This window comes from Anguilla anguilla, chromosome 18 (assembly GCF_013347855.1).
Source record: "Anguilla anguilla isolate fAngAng1 chromosome 18, fAngAng1.pri, whole genome shotgun sequence".
Classification (NCBI taxonomy): Eukaryota; Metazoa; Chordata; class Actinopteri; order Anguilliformes; family Anguillidae; genus Anguilla; species Anguilla anguilla.
In genome coordinates, this window is record NC_049218.1 from 27,459,125 (window position 1) to 27,479,456 (window position 20,332).

At 39.4% G+C, this 20,332-nt stretch overlaps 2 protein-coding genes and 1 long non-coding RNA gene across 3 annotated transcripts in view; 2 read left to right on the plus strand and 1 right to left on the minus strand.

The window, feature by feature from the left end:
• Positions 1 to 313: 313 nt before the first annotated feature.
• LOC118217943 overlaps positions 314 to 20,332 on the minus strand; it is a 29,107-nt gene continuing 9,088 nt past the window's right edge. Inside the window, exon 3 of the long non-coding RNA XR_004763334.1 lies at positions 314 to 406. This is a non-coding gene — a long non-coding RNA (uncharacterized LOC118217943). The remainder of the gene's footprint in view (positions 407 to 20,332) is intronic.
• On the plus strand, positions 7,167 to 10,614 carry snrpb2 (small nuclear ribonucleoprotein polypeptide B2). Its single transcript, XM_035400193.1, has 7 exons — positions 7,167 to 7,235; positions 7,557 to 7,641; positions 7,897 to 8,069; positions 8,583 to 8,717; positions 9,026 to 9,064; positions 9,388 to 9,476; positions 9,899 to 10,614. Exons 2-7 carry the CDS (start codon positions 7,578 to 7,580, stop codon positions 10,056 to 10,058), a joined length of 660 nt encoding a protein of 219 aa, XP_035256084.1. The 5' UTR covers positions 7,167 to 7,235; positions 7,557 to 7,577; the 3' UTR covers positions 10,059 to 10,614.
• On the plus strand, positions 11,076 to 13,548 carry LOC118217942 (otoraplin-like). The gene is made up of 4 exons (XM_035400194.1): positions 11,076 to 11,613; positions 12,144 to 12,283; positions 12,590 to 12,700; positions 13,361 to 13,548. The coding sequence occupies exons 1-4, from the start codon at positions 11,490 to 11,492 to the stop codon at positions 13,382 to 13,384; spliced, it is 399 nt and encodes a 132-aa protein (XP_035256085.1). The 5' UTR covers positions 11,076 to 11,489; the 3' UTR covers positions 13,385 to 13,548.

Genomic DNA, 20,332 nt, shown 5'->3' on the forward strand with positions numbered 1-20,332 from the left:
CGGAAACCTGCAAAATGAGCACGACCTCCAGAGAGGCTGGGCTGTGAGGTTCTTCTGCCAGAAGAGAAGAGTGATTGACAGGGAAAACCTACCGATTACAGTTAATACAGCGCTACATAAAACCAGTCATTTGAATCTCTGATGCTCCCCACTCTGCTTTTCATATCCCTTGAAGCCACCCGAAAACACCGTATCGGAAATAATTAGGTAAAAATACAGAAACATTTGTCTCGGCACATATGCAGCCACCATTTTCCTACCCAGTACACACAAATACCAGCCCCCCCTCCCCCTCAGGTACCTTCGTCCACTCACTAGACTTTGGTGCAGAAGGACAGCCTGTCTTGATGTATCATCTTCGCAATTTTGTCAAACAGCCCCTCACAGATCCTGGTCCCACTTTCTCCTGAGATAGACAAAACAAAAACAGTCTTCCCTCATTGGCTTTCTTTGTAGGCTTCACAATCAAAAACAAAGGTCTTTACAACCAAAAGGACAAATATGTAACTTTTTCAAAATCATTTACCTCTTAGCTTCAAAATAACAGTGAGGAAAGGTGGCATTAATTTGTCTTGAGCATGTTCACAAGCTAGTTCGTGGCTAGAATGCACCAAAAAAAAGTCCAGAACTTCTCATTTCAGTCACTTGACTGAACACATGGTTTTTCTGTCACAATGAAGATACCCCACATGTTTTTGTACCAGCCTTTGCATAATGGCTGTCAGACATTATTATAGAGTAGTTTCATGTCTGACAGATAAATCCATAACACAAAACCGCACTGTGAACAGACATCAAACATTCAGTTCTTTTCGTCCTAGTCGTATTAACATAAATTGCTCACAAAAGGAGAAAAAAGTTAGGCCTACTAGTACACAGTGAGTTAGGATTTGTGACAGCGGTGCATGAATAATTAAGAGGCCGATATGATTATCTCTCACACTGACAAGGTGATTTCAGATGACCTTGCTTGAGCCAGTCGCCAGGGAAACAGGGGAAATTTAATTAAGATCAGCAGGAGCATCCTGTGAACACTGCAGCGAGGAGGGGTGGAGTCCATCATCTCCGTTTCTGACTAGTGCAAATGGTCCCCCTCCAACCTTTCTTACCAATACAGAAAAGACCTTTCAAACCTCCAACATGAATTTCCAAATGATCCCTTTTTCCTTGATGTATCAGTATACTCCCATGACTTAACAAGAGGCCTGACCCATGTACCTTCACTAACGCACACCCCCCACCCCCATCACAGAGACCTTTACAAAATAGTCATTTCATGTCCACAGATTGAAAGTTTTGTGTGACTCATAGCCTTGAAGATTAATCCAGATTTATACCCAAGTGACAATTCTACTGCTCCCACCATATTGCCTACCATTTCCCCCACCCATCTCTGTGTTATTAGACTAAACTGATGGTATCTGCCATGGAATTAATGCTGAGTGATTTAATAATTCGTATATTTGTATATTATTACATTACATTACATTACATTACATTACATTACATTATCTGACAGTAGTTGCGTTATCAACCTGCTCGCGAGTGTAGCACCAGAACCCCACCCGAAATTCACGCAGGCAACATTTCAGTGGTTTCCACATCCCCCCTAGATATGCACAAAGCTAACTGGGTTTCCCCTCATTGTGTAGGATTTTCCAGACCCCACCGGGCCATAGGCAAAGATGCAGCCATTATAACTTTTGAAAGCAGCTTTCAGCACACCAGACCTTCAAACACCTGCGGTGGCCAAAAAAAAAGCAATTAAATACAAAGAGGACCGGGCCGTGGGGAATAGGCAGGAGCAACTGGACTGTGGCAGTCGGCAAACAGCCATCACTCAGGATTATCTGCAGCTGACAGGTCAGGAACAGGAGAATATGCTCCTCCCTTCCGTTTAGATCAAGAGTTAATCTTTTTTAAGGGCATGGAAGGATTTACGGCCAGATGTATTCTATGTAAATAATTCCCCTGTATCAATGCAAAAAGACATTGGGGAGAGGAGGGTACTCTTACCAAAGTGATGCTGTAAAATTCAGTTGTTGACAGAGCTGTGTTTTACATTACATTCACTTCAGTGGAGCGCGATAAAGGAGCTGGCATACGGTGGCACATAGTACCCAGTCGTCTGGAGGTTAGAAGGTGGGAGGAGAGATTCTCTGATTTCCCAAAGAGTGAGGACAAGACTGCGATGGGGGAAACCGTGGGAGTGCTGTGAGTGGCAGCCGCGCAGTGATAGGCCACACAGGGACGAGTTGTCCGAGACTGAGGCCTGGCTCTCAGGAGGTCTGTTATCTCTCTCTCTCTGGTATTTCCTGGCCCTCAGGGGATTCATGATGAAATCCACTGACCTTAGCTTGCAACAGCAGTGGAGCTGAGGACAGGTGTGTATCAACCAATCCTGCCTCTATCTGGGGAGGTCAGCTGAAGTGGCAGCATACTCCACTTATCTGAACTGGCTAAGCTGCACAAAGCTACACCGGGAACTACAGGGCTCATTAAAATTCAATCTTCTCACCTGTAAGCATACATCGTAATTAAAATCTGGACAGACAGACAAATAGCTGTTCATATCCAGCCTGATGGCGTATAATTACAGTCAGACATAAATAAGCATCAGAGATCGGCTCAGTCAGCAGCCAGCGGGTGCAATGGAGCCACAGAATCTGAAGTACCCAGCTTCTCTGCTGCGTTCTGGTTTATTATGAATCAAACATAGTCAGGGCCTCAGGGTTTGCTTACCTCAGGGAATGTAAATCATAAAATAATACGCACCCTTTCTGAAATAGATTGACCCATTTATTATGTCAGGCTAAAATGTCTGTTGCCTAACAGCTCTCTGTGTGTCTCTGTTGGAAACCCTTTTCAAAACGAGCTCTCTCCTGCCACTGCACTGCTGCTGTCAGAGGCTGTTGCCAAACCGAAGTACACAGGTTGTGTCTGTACTACACAGGTCTGACTGTTGAGAGACAGGTGATATGATGGAGACACACCTATCCACATGCGGTAATGGACATATTTGGCAACAGTAGAATCCTGATACTCTCACACAGGAGTGCAAAGAGGTGAAAAGGTAGAGAACTTTGATCACTATTAGGTTATAATGACAGGAGTCAGCAATATCGGTCACCAACTGTAAAGCGTCTCCTCAACTAATCATTGTTCTCTGCAAAGGGATAAATCTGTACTAGGATGACTAATATTGTCCACCCTAGTTGAAAGGAATTTTTTAAAAATATTTTTTCCCAGGACAGTCCCATTAAGATTAATATGTCTTTGGCAATGCAGTCCTGGCCAAAAGGCAAGATACAACATATAATCACACAAGACAACAGATTAAAAAAGACACCATAGATTCAAGATCATGGTATTCCGCCGAAGTAATAGGACCATCAGTCCTATCCCAGTTGTTTTTCAGCATGGTCCCAGATCAGGTTGCATTTTCATTAAAAGCCATTTTTCCAAATTCAAAAAAAGAAAAGGTACTTTTAAAAAGCATAATATGCAGATAAGTGCTAATATTCTCTGTCAAATTAGCAAAGAAATAAAGCATACATTTGCCTAAGATAGCCTTGTAAGTGAAGAAGCACCAATGACAGTTTGTAGTTTGGTTTCTATCTACATTTAAAACCAGTTTCAGTTGTTAAATACAACTTGTACAGAATTAAAAACCTGCTGTAATTTACCACTAACACAACTGCAGAACTATAGTTACTTGGCCTAGTCTAAAACCTGACTGTAATTGACTTAAAATGCAGTTTTCATTTAAAAACCCTTTATGCAGTTCATTCACCTTCATTTCCAATATCAAAACAATGCACACAATGTGACAATCTCAGTCATCATAACTTAAATATTGTAGGTGCTCTCATACAGAATAGCATCCCCATAACAGTTGCAGGATTATTCACCTGGTACAAAGCTATCACCTGGCAAGCCTCCCATCCCAGCACTATCGAAAGCCCAGCCCCTTTGACTGTAGCTTGAGCCAGAGTAGCACAGCTGCGGCGAGCTGCCTGTAATGTCAACAGCAAGCCAAATGCAACTACGTTTCAAAAAAATACATACTGTATACCTAGCTGCCCTTTTAGCAGCATTCTCAGAAAAAGCAATGTCAGTAATGGTAAATATAAGGCCAATCCACGAGAAGTGCCACTTCAGTTATCAGCCCTGGGAATCAACATCAGTGTAGATGGCAGTCGCCTCGGTCCTCCGCACACACGCACACTTCTGCCGGAGTGTGATGAGATTGTCACACCTGACAGCACATGTCCGCCGCCGCTGAGGATGGCTCTGACAGCGGCCTGATCTCTCCGGCTTCACGAATGCTTCAGCGGCCATTTCTTCACACCTGTAAATTGAGTCTGGAGATGGAAGTGGGGACAGACCACAAGGACGGGATAATCTCCTGGGGGATGTGTTAAAAGAAAGGACAGCTGTTCATCCAGGCACAGTAGATCCAGTCCTTCATATTTTTTCCAAATAAACTATTCTTTTATTTATTCTTATAAGGACAGTGGTTTTCCAAAATACATTCCCATATAAAAATAAATTAAATATGGAAGGGCCTTGCCATGTCCCAGTTGTTTAAGGTGGAATATAATTTTAATAAGTAATTCTAATTGGGGGGGGGGGGGGGCAAAGCAGGTTTTAATAAGCGTCTATTTCACCGGGCCTTCATGGAGTTTGATTTTTTAATTATTTGCTTTTTACATCTTCTCACGATGCTGACAACATGAATTCCCCTCAAAGAGCTCTCAGTGTCAGTTCAGTGGGAGATTCAATCTACGTTGCTGTCTAGCATATATCTCAACACTTGATTTACACTCAGTCCTGTTCACAGCTCTGTCTCTGTCTCCTAAATACTCCAAGCTCAGTGTTAGGCAGCAGAGATCACGGATAACTTAATTATTTCTGCAATAGTCAGCAGTTGCTGATGAAAGCATTTCATAATTTTCTATTCATTGAGCAAAATGCCGGTTCTAATTAAAGGCATCTGTCTAAGAAATGTGCACAGATGAGCATTTAAACGGTGTTTAAAGTTGAACTCAGGACCAACATATACAAATGATATTCAGTTTGACTTGAGTAAACAGTAGAAAAGAGAGAGCAATAATTGTTAACAGAAATGTAGACTTGGGACCCTAACGTTCACTACTTGACAAATGGTTGCTAACCTTGATTGAACTAAGAAAATGCACACATTCAAACAGATTTAAAAAATGCTATCAGCTATTTACTAACCAAGTTGAGTTGTCTTGGCTGAATCTTTTTTTATTAAGGGGGGTATTTATAATAAAAGATAGGGGTGCACAATATATAAATTCTGGACCAAAAAAATCACTTTTTAATACTACAGCTCAAATGCAAGTTGTAACCAAGTTTCCACATTTGTGGCAGAATTAGATGAGTGCAGATGCAAAACCACTTATGAAGGGGGAATGTTAACTATTCTTATTGGGATAACAAAATATTTCAACGTGCTTATTTTATTATGAAGCAGAGGGCACAAATCTGAAGAGCAACAGAGTCTCTTCCTGGCTTCGTTTGTGAGTTTGGCTGGTTAAAATGATACATTAGAAATGAATAATAAACCGGAGGTCATTTTTGAGCATGATATTTTCACTTCAATCAACTCTCTTGCACATGCATATTACATCAACATATAGGCCCATCATATTGGTCATAATCTAAGCAGCGGGCCAATACCGTTTAGTTCATTTTAAGCTACTTTTAGCCAATTCCAGTACAACACTGATATCATTGTGTATCCCTACTAGAAAGCTCTAGAATGTGAAGTGAGAGTGGTTTAAGCTCCCATTTGTGCATCCTGTAGAAGCAAATTTTGTTTTCTACACTGGAAAACAGAATTACAGCCTGACGTAATTATCCAGTTCATTAGTTTCAGTTCACGAGGCATCGTTATTGTAAAATCTTTAATCCTACCCTCTGTCTGGTTGAGTCAAATGTACTGTCATTGCCTATCCAACCAGAACCATTTATTTAGACACAAAAACTTACCAACCAAAAGCACACTGGTTGTCACAGTAGGAGACAGACAGCAGAAAAGGCCAAACCAATGGGTAAAAAAACAAAAAAAAACTTTCCAACTGCATAACGGCCCAGTAGGTGGCACACTAATACCAGTAAAAAAAACACTGGCTTGACATCAATGTACAGTTCTCTTCCTCACAAACCATTTCAAAAAGTGCTGAAATTAGATTAGGCTCATGCTAAATTCAAATGGCACATTATATCGGCTGAATATACAGAGAATTTTTTGGATTTTAAGACAGCTAGATCACTTGAAATAAATGCATACTTATTATAAATATACAGTCTGTTTAATATAGTATATAATTTATAATGAACATAAATTATGTATTACAAAATTATAATTACATATTAATAAGAAAAGCAAAAATACATCAATATTAAATGGTTAAGTAACTACATATAAGTACATATTAAATATTCTGTACAAACAGTAAACATTTTTGTTTTGTTTATTTATTTTGAAAACTAAAGTATTTACCATATGTTACTTCATTCCAAACAAAAAAGAAAAGCAGATTACTTCCTTGGCTCATGCTATAGGTCTGCAAACAAAAGCACAGGTAATTCATGTAATGTTACACCCACACACAGAGAGTGTAAAACCAGCCACGAGGTTTAATTTATCAGAATGGCCTCCTGAATATTCTCATGACAGCAGCTATAAACCTGGCGACTATTCAATTTCTCTGGGTTTTTGCAAAAAGATACAAATCCTAATAAGTTAATAATGCTGTGAAAATAAAAATATGAACATTCTGAAAATATCTTAATGGCAGAATATTTACATTATGTGTTATGTATACACCTTAACCAAATGACATTATCAGTTGGCCTATGTTTTGGTACTAAACTACATCAAGTTTTATTAATTATAATTTATATATTTAAAAACCTCATACAAATGCATAACGTATGCTCCCATATCTCATTTTTAAACCTCCCACCAACAACTGAGTCTCATATTTCCTTCTCTGAAAATTCATCATGGCGTTTACCAAATCCACTGCATGTAAAATTTTCCCATCGTGTAACTACTGTAAACTACTCGTTTGAAACTTGGACATCAGCTAGGAACTCAATACCATTTGTGCATTGTGTTACCCGGATATATTGTCACGAGACAAGGGAAGTGAACACCTCTCATCACTTCCGGCGGTATTTCGAAAACGGCGGATGGTGTGAGTTTCTTTCATTTGTTTCCTTGCTGGATATTTATAAATTTAATGGTCTTTATTTTAAAATGGCAAACTTGGTTAATTGAGTTAATCGCTTATAACAGCTGAAGTGTTCAGCTTCTTTTTGGTGTGATTTTATGGGAATGTACACCCAACATTTGCGAGTTAAATTATAGCTAGCTAGCAAGCAAGCGAACGAACGCGAGGGACAATCATTGTTGAGTAACTTACTTGAACTTAACTAACTTTAGTTGTCTAAATACGAAATTACCAGTTGAAAAATACAGCTTATATGTAATGATTATTCTTTGTCTTTTATTGCAGGTGAACGTTTAGACACAAGCCATGGACATACGACCCAACCACACCATTTACATCAACAATGTAAATGACAAAGTTAAAAAAGAAGGTAAGTTTACGTTACTGTAGCTAGCCATGTGCTTTGCCAAGGTGTATTACCAAACTCATGGTCCACAAGATGACTCTTTACCAACAAGGACACTGATAGCAAACATTCCGGTATATTGTGATCAATGGTATGCGAATTATGCCTTGGTTATGCCGTCGCCTAAATATACGCACATTATTTGTTATTATTTGTAAATTATAATTCTTCTGAACAGGCCAACTCATGGATAATCATTTTGTCCCCACTTTTCCGCAGAGCTGAAGCGATCGCTGTATGCGCTGTTCTCTCAGTTCGGGCAGATCATTGACATTGTAGCCTTGAAGACGATGAAGATGAGAGGACAGGCGTTTGTTGTCTTCAGAGAACTGGGCTCTTCTACAAATGCTCTTCGCCAACTGCAGGGATTTCCTTTCTATAATAAACCTATGGTAAGCTGTGTTCAAATTGTGTTTCTTATATTTTAGAATTTGTTTAATAATTTAACAGTTTGCAAGTATAACTTAAAATCATATTGCATGAACAGTGTCTGCTAAGGGGAGTGGAGCGGGGATCTGTTCAGGAATTTTTGTTTCATTTCAGGCCTTATTTTTGGATAATTTTAGATCAGGTGAGGTGTGCAGACCAAATTTTAACTGGTTGGTGAAAAACTGAGTTGTATACCTTTTTCTCAGACCCAGCTCCCATAGGAATACATTGGGGGAAAAAAAGTTTTCTGCTTATAGAAGGTGCATTTTATCATGGTTTTTTAAGGTTGCAAAATTTGTATTCCTATGGAAGCCATGTCTGAGGATGCAACAAAAAGTATGAAACCCACTTTTTAAGCGATTAGCGAAATTTTGATCTGCACTACTCACGATTGTCCAAGATTACCCTAAAATAGGGCCTTGGTTCAAAAACACCAGACCTATCCTTTAAATGGTTCTTATTCCATTTGTCCTCAGCGCATACAGTATGCCAAAACGGACTCTGAGGTCATCTCTAAAATGCGCGGCACGTTCGGCGACAAGGAAAAGAAGAAAGACAAGAAGAAGAAGGCTCTGGAGTTAGCGGCGAACCCAGCTAAGAAAGCAGCTCCGGTAACCATGGCATTCCTGCGGTCGTTTCTCTCATGGCTCTGTGTGTCACCACAGGAACCCGTGCTGGGTTGTGGTTAAGGCTCTGACCACAATCTCTACCTTTTCTGGAAACTGTGGCTTGGGTTTCAAAGCTGGTCAAAAATTGTTCCAGTAGTACTGCTGTTTAATTTTGGATAAAACTGTCAGTGATTTACAAAAACCTTATAACACACCCCTCATGGAAAGTTGTGTATTACAGGCATGTGCTACAGGAGAATAGAAATGCTGAATATAATTTTTTTTTTTTAATAATTTTTCATACTTTACAGGGTACAAATGCACTGCCAAATGCTGCTCCAGCTCAACAGGTATGTATTCTAAGCACATTGGGAATATGTTCTGTTGACTTTTGGGGAAATAGTCCACAAAAAAATTCTGCCACTTTGCCATATGTGTTACCTGATGTTTGTCACTGAAATTGTCTTAATTTTCATTGTTGTGAATGATGAATGAGGAATATTTGTGGGCAGCTACCTTTAATTCTAAAAGCCTAAGCCTAAATTCCATGCAATTGTGTTGACACGACCGTGGATATGAATTATATGCATTTTCTGTGGCTGGTTTTTTTTTTTCTTTCCTTTCTCCATCCATGTGTTAAATGATGTTTCATTTCATTGCCCTTTCCTTCTAGACTCCTGACAATCCGCCAAACTACATCCTGTTCCTCAACAATCTTCCAGAGGAAACCAATGAGATGATGCTGTCTATGTTGTTCAATCAGTAAGTGGAAGGAGAGTTTTAACCATGATCAAGATTTATGACCGCACGCTGAAATAAGCCTGCATATCAGGCTATAGTTTGTATCTGCAATCCACGTAACAGTCACACTGTTGCGATTAATGGTAATTATACTGAAGTCATAGTATTCCGTTTATATTACTTATTGTATGAATGATGAAGATGATTATTATTGTTGTTGTTATTCATATTATTATTGTTAATAATAAATAATAATAACAGTAATAATGAATGGTATTAGTAGGATTAGTTTTGGTATTAGTATTACTTTACTGAGGCATTGTTCTGTTACTGTTGTAATTGTTTTTGTCGGTTCTAAAAGCAGTAGTGCTCTTTCCTCTGAGTGCATATATTGTGACATGGCGCTTGCTGATTGGTCTTGCTCGGTCCGGTTCTGCTGCCAGGTTCCCTGGTTTTAAAGAGGTGCGGCTGGTCCCGGGCAGACACGACATCGCCTTCGTGGAGTTTGAGACAGAGGGCCAGGCGGGCGTGGCCAGGGACGCGCTGCAGGGCTTCCGCATCACCTCCACCTGCGCCATGAAGATCACCTACGCCAAGAAGTAGCCCCGACAGACGGGCGGGAGGCTATTGTGGACTGTGGCAGCATTTTAGCTGCTCCTCATGATGATTTTGTGTTGTTTTATTTTTATTTTTTGTAATAAATGCTTTTTTAGGCAGTTGAGGATCATCTGTGCTTTGGTTCTGAATGTGGGAAATCCTTTGGAAACGAGATGGACTGCGGGAAATTTATCTTGTTTCATTTTTTTGAAAACAAAAGTGGCTGTCTCCTGTGATTAGAGTAATAAAAGTATCACAAGGAAGTTTTTTTTTTAAAAAGCTTCCGCAGTTTTTTACAAGTTCATTCTCATTTAATCCCTTTGCACATGCCCCTCTGGGCTCAACTAGACATTCAGTACTACTCCAACCATACTATGAGTGGAAACAACCAACTGTCCTGGCTTTATTAGTAGATGATACTCAACAACTTTTGCCACCATTGTCGCATAGTTCATTCATTTAACAAGCACCCCCCACCCAGTCATATCTGCAACTAGCGTGACAGTCAACAACAGCATTTATCTGTGAGTTAATAAAATATTTAGCACAAGGTAAAGCCGTCTATAGCCTGATGTAATTATTTTTGATGTCATTGTACAGGTATTCGTATCACCATGGGCCATGGAAAATATTCCTTTATAATTTACTTTGTGCTGATATGTACTAAGTCAACATACAATTTGAACCTATGCTATAGGTAAAGTAATTCTCACTTGAAAATTTAATTCATGAATTGGATATGGACATAATTTACATTTAATTTAATTTCTGTTCCAACCCTACAGGAATTGGTATGTTTATTTGGCTTTGGCTGTAGAACAAATAAAAATGGAAATATTTACATTTATAATCCCATTAGCAATTTATTGAATGCCTGAGGTATTTGCCAGATAGACAAGAGGTGTGTGTGTTTGATTGTTACAGGTGCAGAATTCTTTAGTTTTTCAGGACTCTTGCTGGTTAAGCTTTTTAAATGTATGTATACCTGTATATTTATTCACATGCAGAAGTGTATGTATTATGTGTATGGTCAGGAAAATTCCAATTAATTTCTTTGAGATGAGTGTGCAAGTTCAATGATTCCCAACAATTAAATGCATCATATGGGTAATATGCAAAGCGGTCTTAGGACTTAACTCATATTGCTGGAAGTCACGGTGACGTGTCCATTTTCACAATGTGATTACAGCAACAGAGACAAAGTCTGAATCGGCTATGCAACCTCATGTCCAAGTTACAAGATCACATGAACTCAGATGTTTTTAAGGAAAGTTGGAAAGAGTTTTAGGAAATTTATCTGCCACATGTTGGGGGTATGGCTCTGGAATTCAGAGCAGGCCCCTTCTGATTGGAGGAGGTTGTTTGAGAACCTGAGAGGGAGCATGTAGCGGAATTCCGCAGCTTTGAGTAATTTTCTTGGTGCTCCACATTGCCAACATGGTTCCTCTGCTCCACCACGGACTCCTGCTCCTCACTCTGAGCTCTGTGTGCAGACGTACCAGCTCCGTCCCCATGGAGAAACTGGCCAGCAGCAAGCTGTGTGCAGACAAGGACTGCTCTTGTGAGTGCATCGCTCCTCTGAACTGAGGAAGTGTTCAGATTTTATGATTATTATTACCATAAGGAGATCAGTGGGCTTCATTATATCTTTGTGACTTATTTATCATTAAGAGCAGAGCTCTTTGGAGTGTTCAAGACCAGGTTTCAGATTGTGCTAAGTTAGCACTAGACAAGAAGGGAAATGATTGGCCATGAACTTTGTCATCAACAACTTTGTTCTTCTAGCTCTGTTTTGCTGCTGCTTGTGCTTCATGCGGATTTCTGAGGGCTGTTTTTAGATCTAGCTGGGGCTGGGGTGTCCAGTCATATCCAAAAAGAGCTGGTTGGGTGCAGGTTTTTATTTTATCCCAGCACTATGACACCTGATTATCTTATCAAGGTCTTCATAGAACTCCATGATTAGTTAATTAGTAGAATCAGGCGTCGTAGTGCCGGGTTAAGACAAAAAACTGCGCCCACACCAGCCCTTTTCAGATAAGATTGGACAGCCCTGTTTTACTGTGTTGTTGGTAAACAAATTTCTTCTCACAGATACCATATCGGTGGCTAGAGCGATCAGTGACTTCACTGCTCCAGACTGCAGGTTTATCAACATCAAGAGCGGTCAGATGATCTACGTCTATTCCAAACTGGTTCCTGAGGAGGGCGGTGGAGTCTTCTGGTCTGGAAGTGTATGTCAACTGCATGATCAATGCTCTCTCTCAATTATTAGATTCTCACTTATTTGCTCTTTATTTTGCAACCAGAAAGACAACCATCTAACCAGTTGTCCTCCACTAACCTCAAAACATTTCTGCTATTTCAAGCTGGTATGTATGGCGCAAGGCCCTCATTTATTTTATTTTTGTATTTTTGGCAGTTTCTGGGGTCTGACAGAATGGATATGACAGGTTTCCCTCATCTGAGGACACACATCCCTGGACACACAGGTTCTGTTTTCTCTCTGTTTCCCTGAGGCTGTGTCCCCTCTGTGGCAGGTGTACAGTGACCGGTACGTGGACCAGATGGGACTCATCGGCTACTTCCCCAGCAACCTGGTGACCGAGATGCAAGTGTACCAGGAGAGCACTGAGAAGATGCCCACCACCGTGAGTGGAAACACAGATGGCTGTCACCTCCAGCTTAATTTAGCGCAAAGATTATTAGACGACCCCACTTGCGTTCTGACCTCAGAGTTTCAGATGCCGTCTGGCCACAGATGCTTGATGCCAAGGGGTGAATCGAACAGAAGGCTGTCTCACCCATATTTATGAGCGTCACAGTTTTAAACGCCTAGCAGCACTAAATATCATGCTAATAATGTTTAACCATTGTAATTCAGGGAAGACATTGAGGGAGTCTGTTGGGCTAGAATCACTTTCCTACATGTCTTCCCATGAGTTTTTCCGGGTCACTTACCTCTGGCTTGCTATATGGGGGTTTAGCCCAGGCTAAACTGTGAAGCATATTGGGACTGAATTCTCATTATAAATGCTACATGTTATATGTTGCTCATTTGTATGTGAATGCAAAATTAATTCCTGAAAAGTTAATGAAGGTATATAGTCTGAATCTCAGCCAACAGAAAAGGCTTAAGAACAAAAAAAAATTAGAATTGATTTATAAGGGGAGCTTATACACTCATCCTGTTTAATTAGCTACCATTTTTGAGAATAATTGCCCCAGGATGCGTCCTCATAATATGTGGGTAAAATGTTTTTGTTTGTAGTAGTTCCATTAAATTTATTTTATTTTTTATTTTTTTCCAGAACTTGGATTTCCACTGTGATTAAGCCTGAGAAGAGGATAATGAACAATATCACACATCACCAATGAGATAAGAATGCTTCAGTACTTTTTTGTCATTGGACTTATTAGTTGATGAACTTCAGCCCCTTTCAGTGGGGAAATTCTTAATTTTTGCTGTAGTAAGAAACTTATTTCTCCTAATTATGATACACATTCTTCTGCATTACCTTTCCAATAAAGCATGTATTAGAATGAAAGTTTGAAGAAGTCTTATTTTCACTGAAGAGTGAGGGCTTGTTCATATCAAGTTTTAGTTCAGTTGGCAGAATTGCACAAGTCCTGTTTTATTGCATTTAGAAGTGATATTTCGTCAGTGTGCTTTTGCTTTAAGACTGTTTTCATGTAGAATAATCTGGAGCAGTGGAAATTTAATGTCTGGAAATGTACTAGATATGATCTTTTTTTTGTTTCAATCCTGGCAAACGGGTTTCATGAGAATGTTCACCCTTGTCTTAAAATAAGAAGTTTCTTCAAACGTAAAGAATAATCAGAGGGGCTGTGTATAAATACTGCATTGAATTGCAGTAATTCAAACAAAGCAATGCACATCCCAGAGAGGTCATTGTACCGCGTATACAATGACTTATTAACAAAAAGCATAATTATAATCAAAACATTTGTTCTAACTATGTTATTCTACTGCAATGTAAATATCAGTTTCAGTAAATATCCCAAACCCTGTAACACTTAGCAAAGAACACGTACTTTCTAGTCCCTCTCAACTGGGTTAGACGGCAAGCTAGTTTTATAGGTTCACTGTTACTTACAATACCTACATACAAAAAAGTATTTGCCCCCTTCCTGATTTCCTCTATTATTGCATATTTGTCAGTATAAATTGTTTCAGATCTTTAGACAAATTGTACTATTAGACAAAAGGAACCCAAGTAAACAGAAAACACATTTTTTAAATGTATATTTCAGTTATTTAATCAAAATCAAAATTATCTAACACCGATATCACCCATATGAAAAAAGAATTGCTCCCTTAAACTGGTTGCACCATCTTCAGCAGTTTTCAACATTTTATGATCTGGCCACCCCCATTATAAATTAAAAAGGCTTTATTTTCAAAAAAGGTTTTATATTTTGAAATGTTTTTCCAAATCCATGTATAGTATTTGCATAACAAGTCTGGACAGGGGTCCCTAGGACCTTCAAGGATCCGCTGCTGAAAACCCAGACTATACTTTCGGCCAAAGGAACGGATGCTTTAATAGTTTTTGGCCAGCAGGGGACACTGAAAGAGCATAAATCCAAAATTAATAAATAAATAAATAAAAATGGATGGCAAATTAACCTATGTTTTTTGCTTGATGAAAATCCACGTAAACAATCATTTGAATAGATTTCAAGGTCTTCTCATAATTTTACTAATGATTTCACTAATAATTAGTTTTCCTTTATAAATAATTTAACTATTAATTGTGTTATTGATTAATTTCAGTTATATTTTGTGCTGTTGTGACTTGGCTAAAATCGTCTGTTGAAAGTGTGAAATAATATACTGGATGAATAATTGTTTTTTTCATTATTGTATTAATAATGTTTATCGCACCATTCAACCTTTACCACAACTAATCTGTAATCTACAGTTCTATTTACAGACAATGAGATCTTTGAGTATGATTTCCTCTGTATATGCATACACAGATCCCCCCCTCCTTCTGCATAATGAATCCTGGCTCAAACACAAACATGAGGCAAAGGGCATGGGAGGGAAGGGCAGTGAGTTCCCGCTCGCCCAAGGAAGACGCTGCCTGCTGAATGGTAAAGCAGGCCAACAGATGCACCGTGTAAACGGTCCATCTGCTCTCAAGGACGACGGCAGAATCTTAACCCCGTAGCGCAGATGCTAAATCCGGCTGATACATTTAGGGGGTGTTCTATGTAAGGCTTGTTAACTGCAGATGTGAGCATCACAAAGACTTGGAAAATTAAGCAAGACACTTGTACCATTAACTATTCCAACTATGGCACCTAGAAATTAATTTGCCAGTTGAAATAATTTAACCGTCTTGAGTTCTGAAGTTATTTCAGTCTAGAATTGTATGCAAAAGATATGCTCTTTAGTGTGAACTATGAAAATATACTTGGCAGTGCCAGAATGCTGGTTAATAAAACATATGAGCATAGAAGGTCTCACCATCATCTTTGTCCCACTAAATGAAATGAGATGTTTGTAATAGGAGCTGAATTCATTCAGCAGTGACACCCTTCACGCACATGGGCACAGGAGATGGCAGATACAGTATGCCAAGGCACTGTTAGAGAAACTCACTAGTGGTGAATTGTAATTGTGAAAACTGTCTGCTGCATAAAAATTATTAAAACTAAGTCCAAAGTTTCCATAATTTAAGTCCACTGGGAATTTCTGGACCAATGCGCGGTTAAAAAAACACTGTAATAGAGGCCAAGAAATCATAGATCTTTCTTGAGGTAAATGACGGTACCCGTTTTTTTAAATGAATTCCACTTTTGATTCAGGCAAATATTGTAGCAGGGGAGAGTGGGGGCGTGCTAATGCATGCTGGGATAGTAATAAAATCTTAATGCAAAAAGTGGCGGTGCCGGCTCTGTATGACTCATCGGCTCAAGTTGCACAAACTCATGCTGGCGCATACATTACTCCCCACTCTCGCCAAAGCGTGGTCTGCCATTTCCCTTTTTCATTTAGGTCTCGCAACCAGAAAAACCGGCATCTCATCTCGTCCTATTACTTCTCTGTTTTCTTGTTCTAATTTCATTATGGTCTTCGTTCGAATATCAGCTATTATACATGACACTGCGACAGCGAAGACCCATTTGGCCAAGTCTGTATCTACATCTCAGTTCAATCAATCCACCTATTACAAGAACAGATATATTTCCCCTCGTTGTGAATTTTTTCGCAACTTGTTTGCTTGTGAATACTTGTCCAGTCTCTCTGTGCGGACCTTAGAACCCATAGTAATAATGTTCAGGTCCTTATTTACAGAGATTTCTCTTCTGTGCCCAAGTTTGTCCAAAACTAATATAACAGCATCAATCTGTCTGTGGAATTTGGGCCTTGGGAATAACTGGCAAACAACTGTGAGGCACATTATGGAGAGATGGAGGGGAAGGGAAGGTCAGAGGCTGGACAAAACCGCAATCAGGTGCCCATCGGGGCCTGACTGCTGAAGAAGTGACCAAGGTTGCTGCAGACAGTGCAAAAATAACACAAGCCCCTGCCTGGCTAGAGGCAAAAAAGGCCAACAGGATGCTGGGATATATAGCCAAAAGTATTGAGTATAAATCTAAGAAAGTTATACTTATCTTATACAATACATTTGTTAGACCACACTTGGAGTATTGTGTGCAGTTCTGGGGACCGTACTACAAGAAAGATATAGCCTAGAGGCTCTGGAAAAAGTTCAAAGAAGAGAAACAAAATTTATTCCTGGTATGAAAGATAAAAGCTATGAGGAAAGACTTAAGATGCTTAACCTCTTCAAGCTTAGTAAAAGGAGACTCAGGGGTGATTTTATTGAGGCTTTTAAATTTGTAAAGGGCAGTAAAAACTGTCTGTTTGTGTGTCTGTGTATGTGTGTGTATGTATATGTTTTTGTGTGCATGTGCTAACCGAAGTTTATTTCTGCTTGTTTGTGTGTGGGAGCTGTACTTAAGCTCAGTGAGGGGGCCATTGGGTGGCATAAGCACAGAGGAGATCACCATGGCAACCAGCGTGGCTGCTGTGTGTGGTGCGGTGACAGAGTGACGGGCAGACCTCACGGTGTGACGGAAGGCTGCAGGTGTGGGGAGCTGGCAGGCAGTACCCCCTTCATTTTGGGTACTTAAAGAAGGTCTGGTTCACATGAGAAGGCCGCTTTCTGATCTGCAGCACTGTACTTGTATGTCTCACATCGGAATATGAACCAGCACGTGGGATATTATTTTAACACAGATACCAGATACTTAAGCAGACTTCACATGTAAAGAATACATTTTATTCAGTATTAATCTGAGCATCATTTCAAGGCACAGTAAACGTGTTACATTATAACATTTTTATCTAAAAAAAAAGTGGACTACATCGCCATGCATATACTGATATAAAAATAAAAAATGTAATTGAATAGACCAAATCCTATCTGATGACTGAACCTGAAAACGTTAATCCCTAAATGTGGACTGAAATGCCCCCCCCCCCCCCCCCCCCTTGCTTCAGAAGCAAAGTAGCAGGTGTGAGCACTGACTGTGTATGCTGGACTTTACAGATCTCAGAGGTCTGTGGAGCCAATGCAGTCATCTGCTGTCTGTCCATTCTCCCTCTGGGCAAACATGCCAGCATTGGTCTTGGAGGAAGAGATATTTACTCAAGACTATACCGCTGTGTATCCTCCGACAGCAGGAAGATTTCTGACACACAGTCTCTCTGTTTTTATTCCCTAGAATAAAAAACAGGAACTGTCAAGAAAAGATATGCAGGTTTTCTACAGGTTTTGCGATTCATTATTTCTACTACTATTTCATATCTTCTCTGCTTTGAAGTACATTTGCCCCCATCTGAATGTGTTGCAGAGATACTGTATGTTGCCTTGGGCTGTCTCCATTACCTTTGTGCCCCCACAACCCCGCACTTTGTAGGGCGAGAGATTTGTGAGGCACAAAGACTGATTTGGCTCCTAATGAAGGAATACTGCCAGAAAAGTGTTTTTTTGTGAGATCGGGGTGCTAAATCAAGCTTTCATTGATTTTCCAGAGAAAACGCAGCTTCCCCAGATTGGTGTCCCATTACAAGTAAAGAGCAATTGCAGCTTATTGAACAAGGAATAAACTATCTTTGTCTGTTGAATGCAAAAAAGTAGAAAAATGGCTTCAGTACAGCTAAGTGCTTGGCTCTTTATGCCAGAGAATATCATTGTCAGTGTAGTCATGTGACTTTTATCCAAATGCGAACTGAATGCTTTATAGTCCCTAAAGGGATTATATTATTATTGTGGCTTGCTGAGTCTGTTTTTTGACATTTAAAGGAGGTATTAGCTTTATCCCAATTGTCCCTGGTGGTGGCTGCCATGAAGTGTTATCCAGAGGTAAGAAAACTTAATTTAAGGACTGCTGTGGGTGTGAGATTATTTATTTAAAAAACCATAATCTCCTAGGGCATACATGGTCTAAAACAGAATGAATACTTAGTTGACAACACAGCCATGATAGTAGGGTAAGTTCACAAGCTATCAAAGTAGGCTGATAAGCAAAAAATTTTAAGACCTCAAAAACATCTAAACCATGGAACAAGCAACAAACCCAACCATTTAAAGGGAAGCATTCAGGGCATTTATCCCAAATAAATAAAAGTACTCCAATGGAAATTTATTATGAAATCACACCATATAATCTGTTATCAGTGTGTCTTTACTGTGGGTCTCATATCCATATAGCTTATTTAATATTTGTTAACGTTTGTAATATTTTGGTCTTTTCATTTTACAAACCAGCCTCCGTGATGTAGCGGCGGAAGCAATGGGCCATGGGTTGTTACCGAAAAAGTCACAGGTGAGGCAGTGCAGTCTGCTTAGCACAGCATTAATAAATATCTAGAAGGAAATATGTAAAAGAGAATCTATCCAAGAGTCTCGACGACAAACAGGAGGAATCTGCAAGACAAGGCATGAGACAAAGCATATGAGAGACACGGTCTCTATGCTGGAAAAGTCATCCTCTTTCCTATTCACGCAGGGCATGATCAACTGAAAATCAGACTCGGTTACAGGCATGGTACTGAATGGATTGCATGAGCCAATAATGTCAGTCTTAACTTTATGAAGACAGTCACTTACCAGGTAAAATTTGTAAAAAGGCAAGATCTCATGCTTCTCTGTGGATGAAATGTGTTTCTGCGTTTCTGGCCATGGTGTTATGTATGTTTTTAAATACAGAGGTTATGCCATGGAGTGGATTGAATGAATAATTGTAGCTCAATGATCTGACTTAGATCAATGAACCAGACATCCTGTCTGCATGTAGTGATAGTAATAAACAATTTATAAACTAAATTTAGCCTATGGGCTGGATTCAATCATACTGTAGTTTTGTTGACTTTAATCACGTACAAGTGATTAATGAATTTGCAAGCATGGTGTGACAAGTTAATTAATCACAGAATTAATTCACCAAACAGTTTTTGTTAAGAAAAAGTTAAGACTTTAATTTAACTGACAAAGTGCTGGACAAATTTTGATTTAATACAGGCTTCAGTGTACTATATTCTACATGTGCAGTCACATAATTCTTACTTTGACATAAAATGACTGACATCAGCATAACTGGATTTATGTCTTATCTCAACATCACCACTCTGTATTCAACATGAAGGCAATAATATGTGACATTTCTCCGGAAGCCAGCTATGTTAAATTAGCATTTTTGTATTTTCACGGTGGATGTTGTAAGTCAGCAGGGAGAAGTTCATGATAATTTTGAACTCGTGCACTGAAAATTAATTCTGTCTGAAGCTATCTGATGTAAACTTCAGGACCCATTATTTTTCCTTGAACTGCAATGCGACAAGTGCCACGTGTCATTTAAAAAGGCCAGCGGGTGTACTTATTCAAATAAATTACCAGATCACACATAGCTACAGTAGTTTCAGCTAGATTTTCATATTGTGTTATTTGCAGTGCATACATTTGTTTGGTTTGCTTTCATTGCAATGAAATGTGCGTCATCTTAATTCCATTCAGTGTTTTTGATAATAGGGTTGATGCCATTTTTTTCTAAGCATTTTTTGTTCAGTATTTTTTGTGCATGATCTGAGAAACAGTTTGCCTTCCTCCTTTGTTTTAGGGGAAAGGCGCATGCCCCTAAGCCTGTGTTATTGTGTGAGTGTGTAAAAGCTTTTCTTTGTGTACTGTATATAAGTGTGTGTCAGTGTGTGAGTGTGTGTAAGCTTTTGTCCATGTATATGTTAC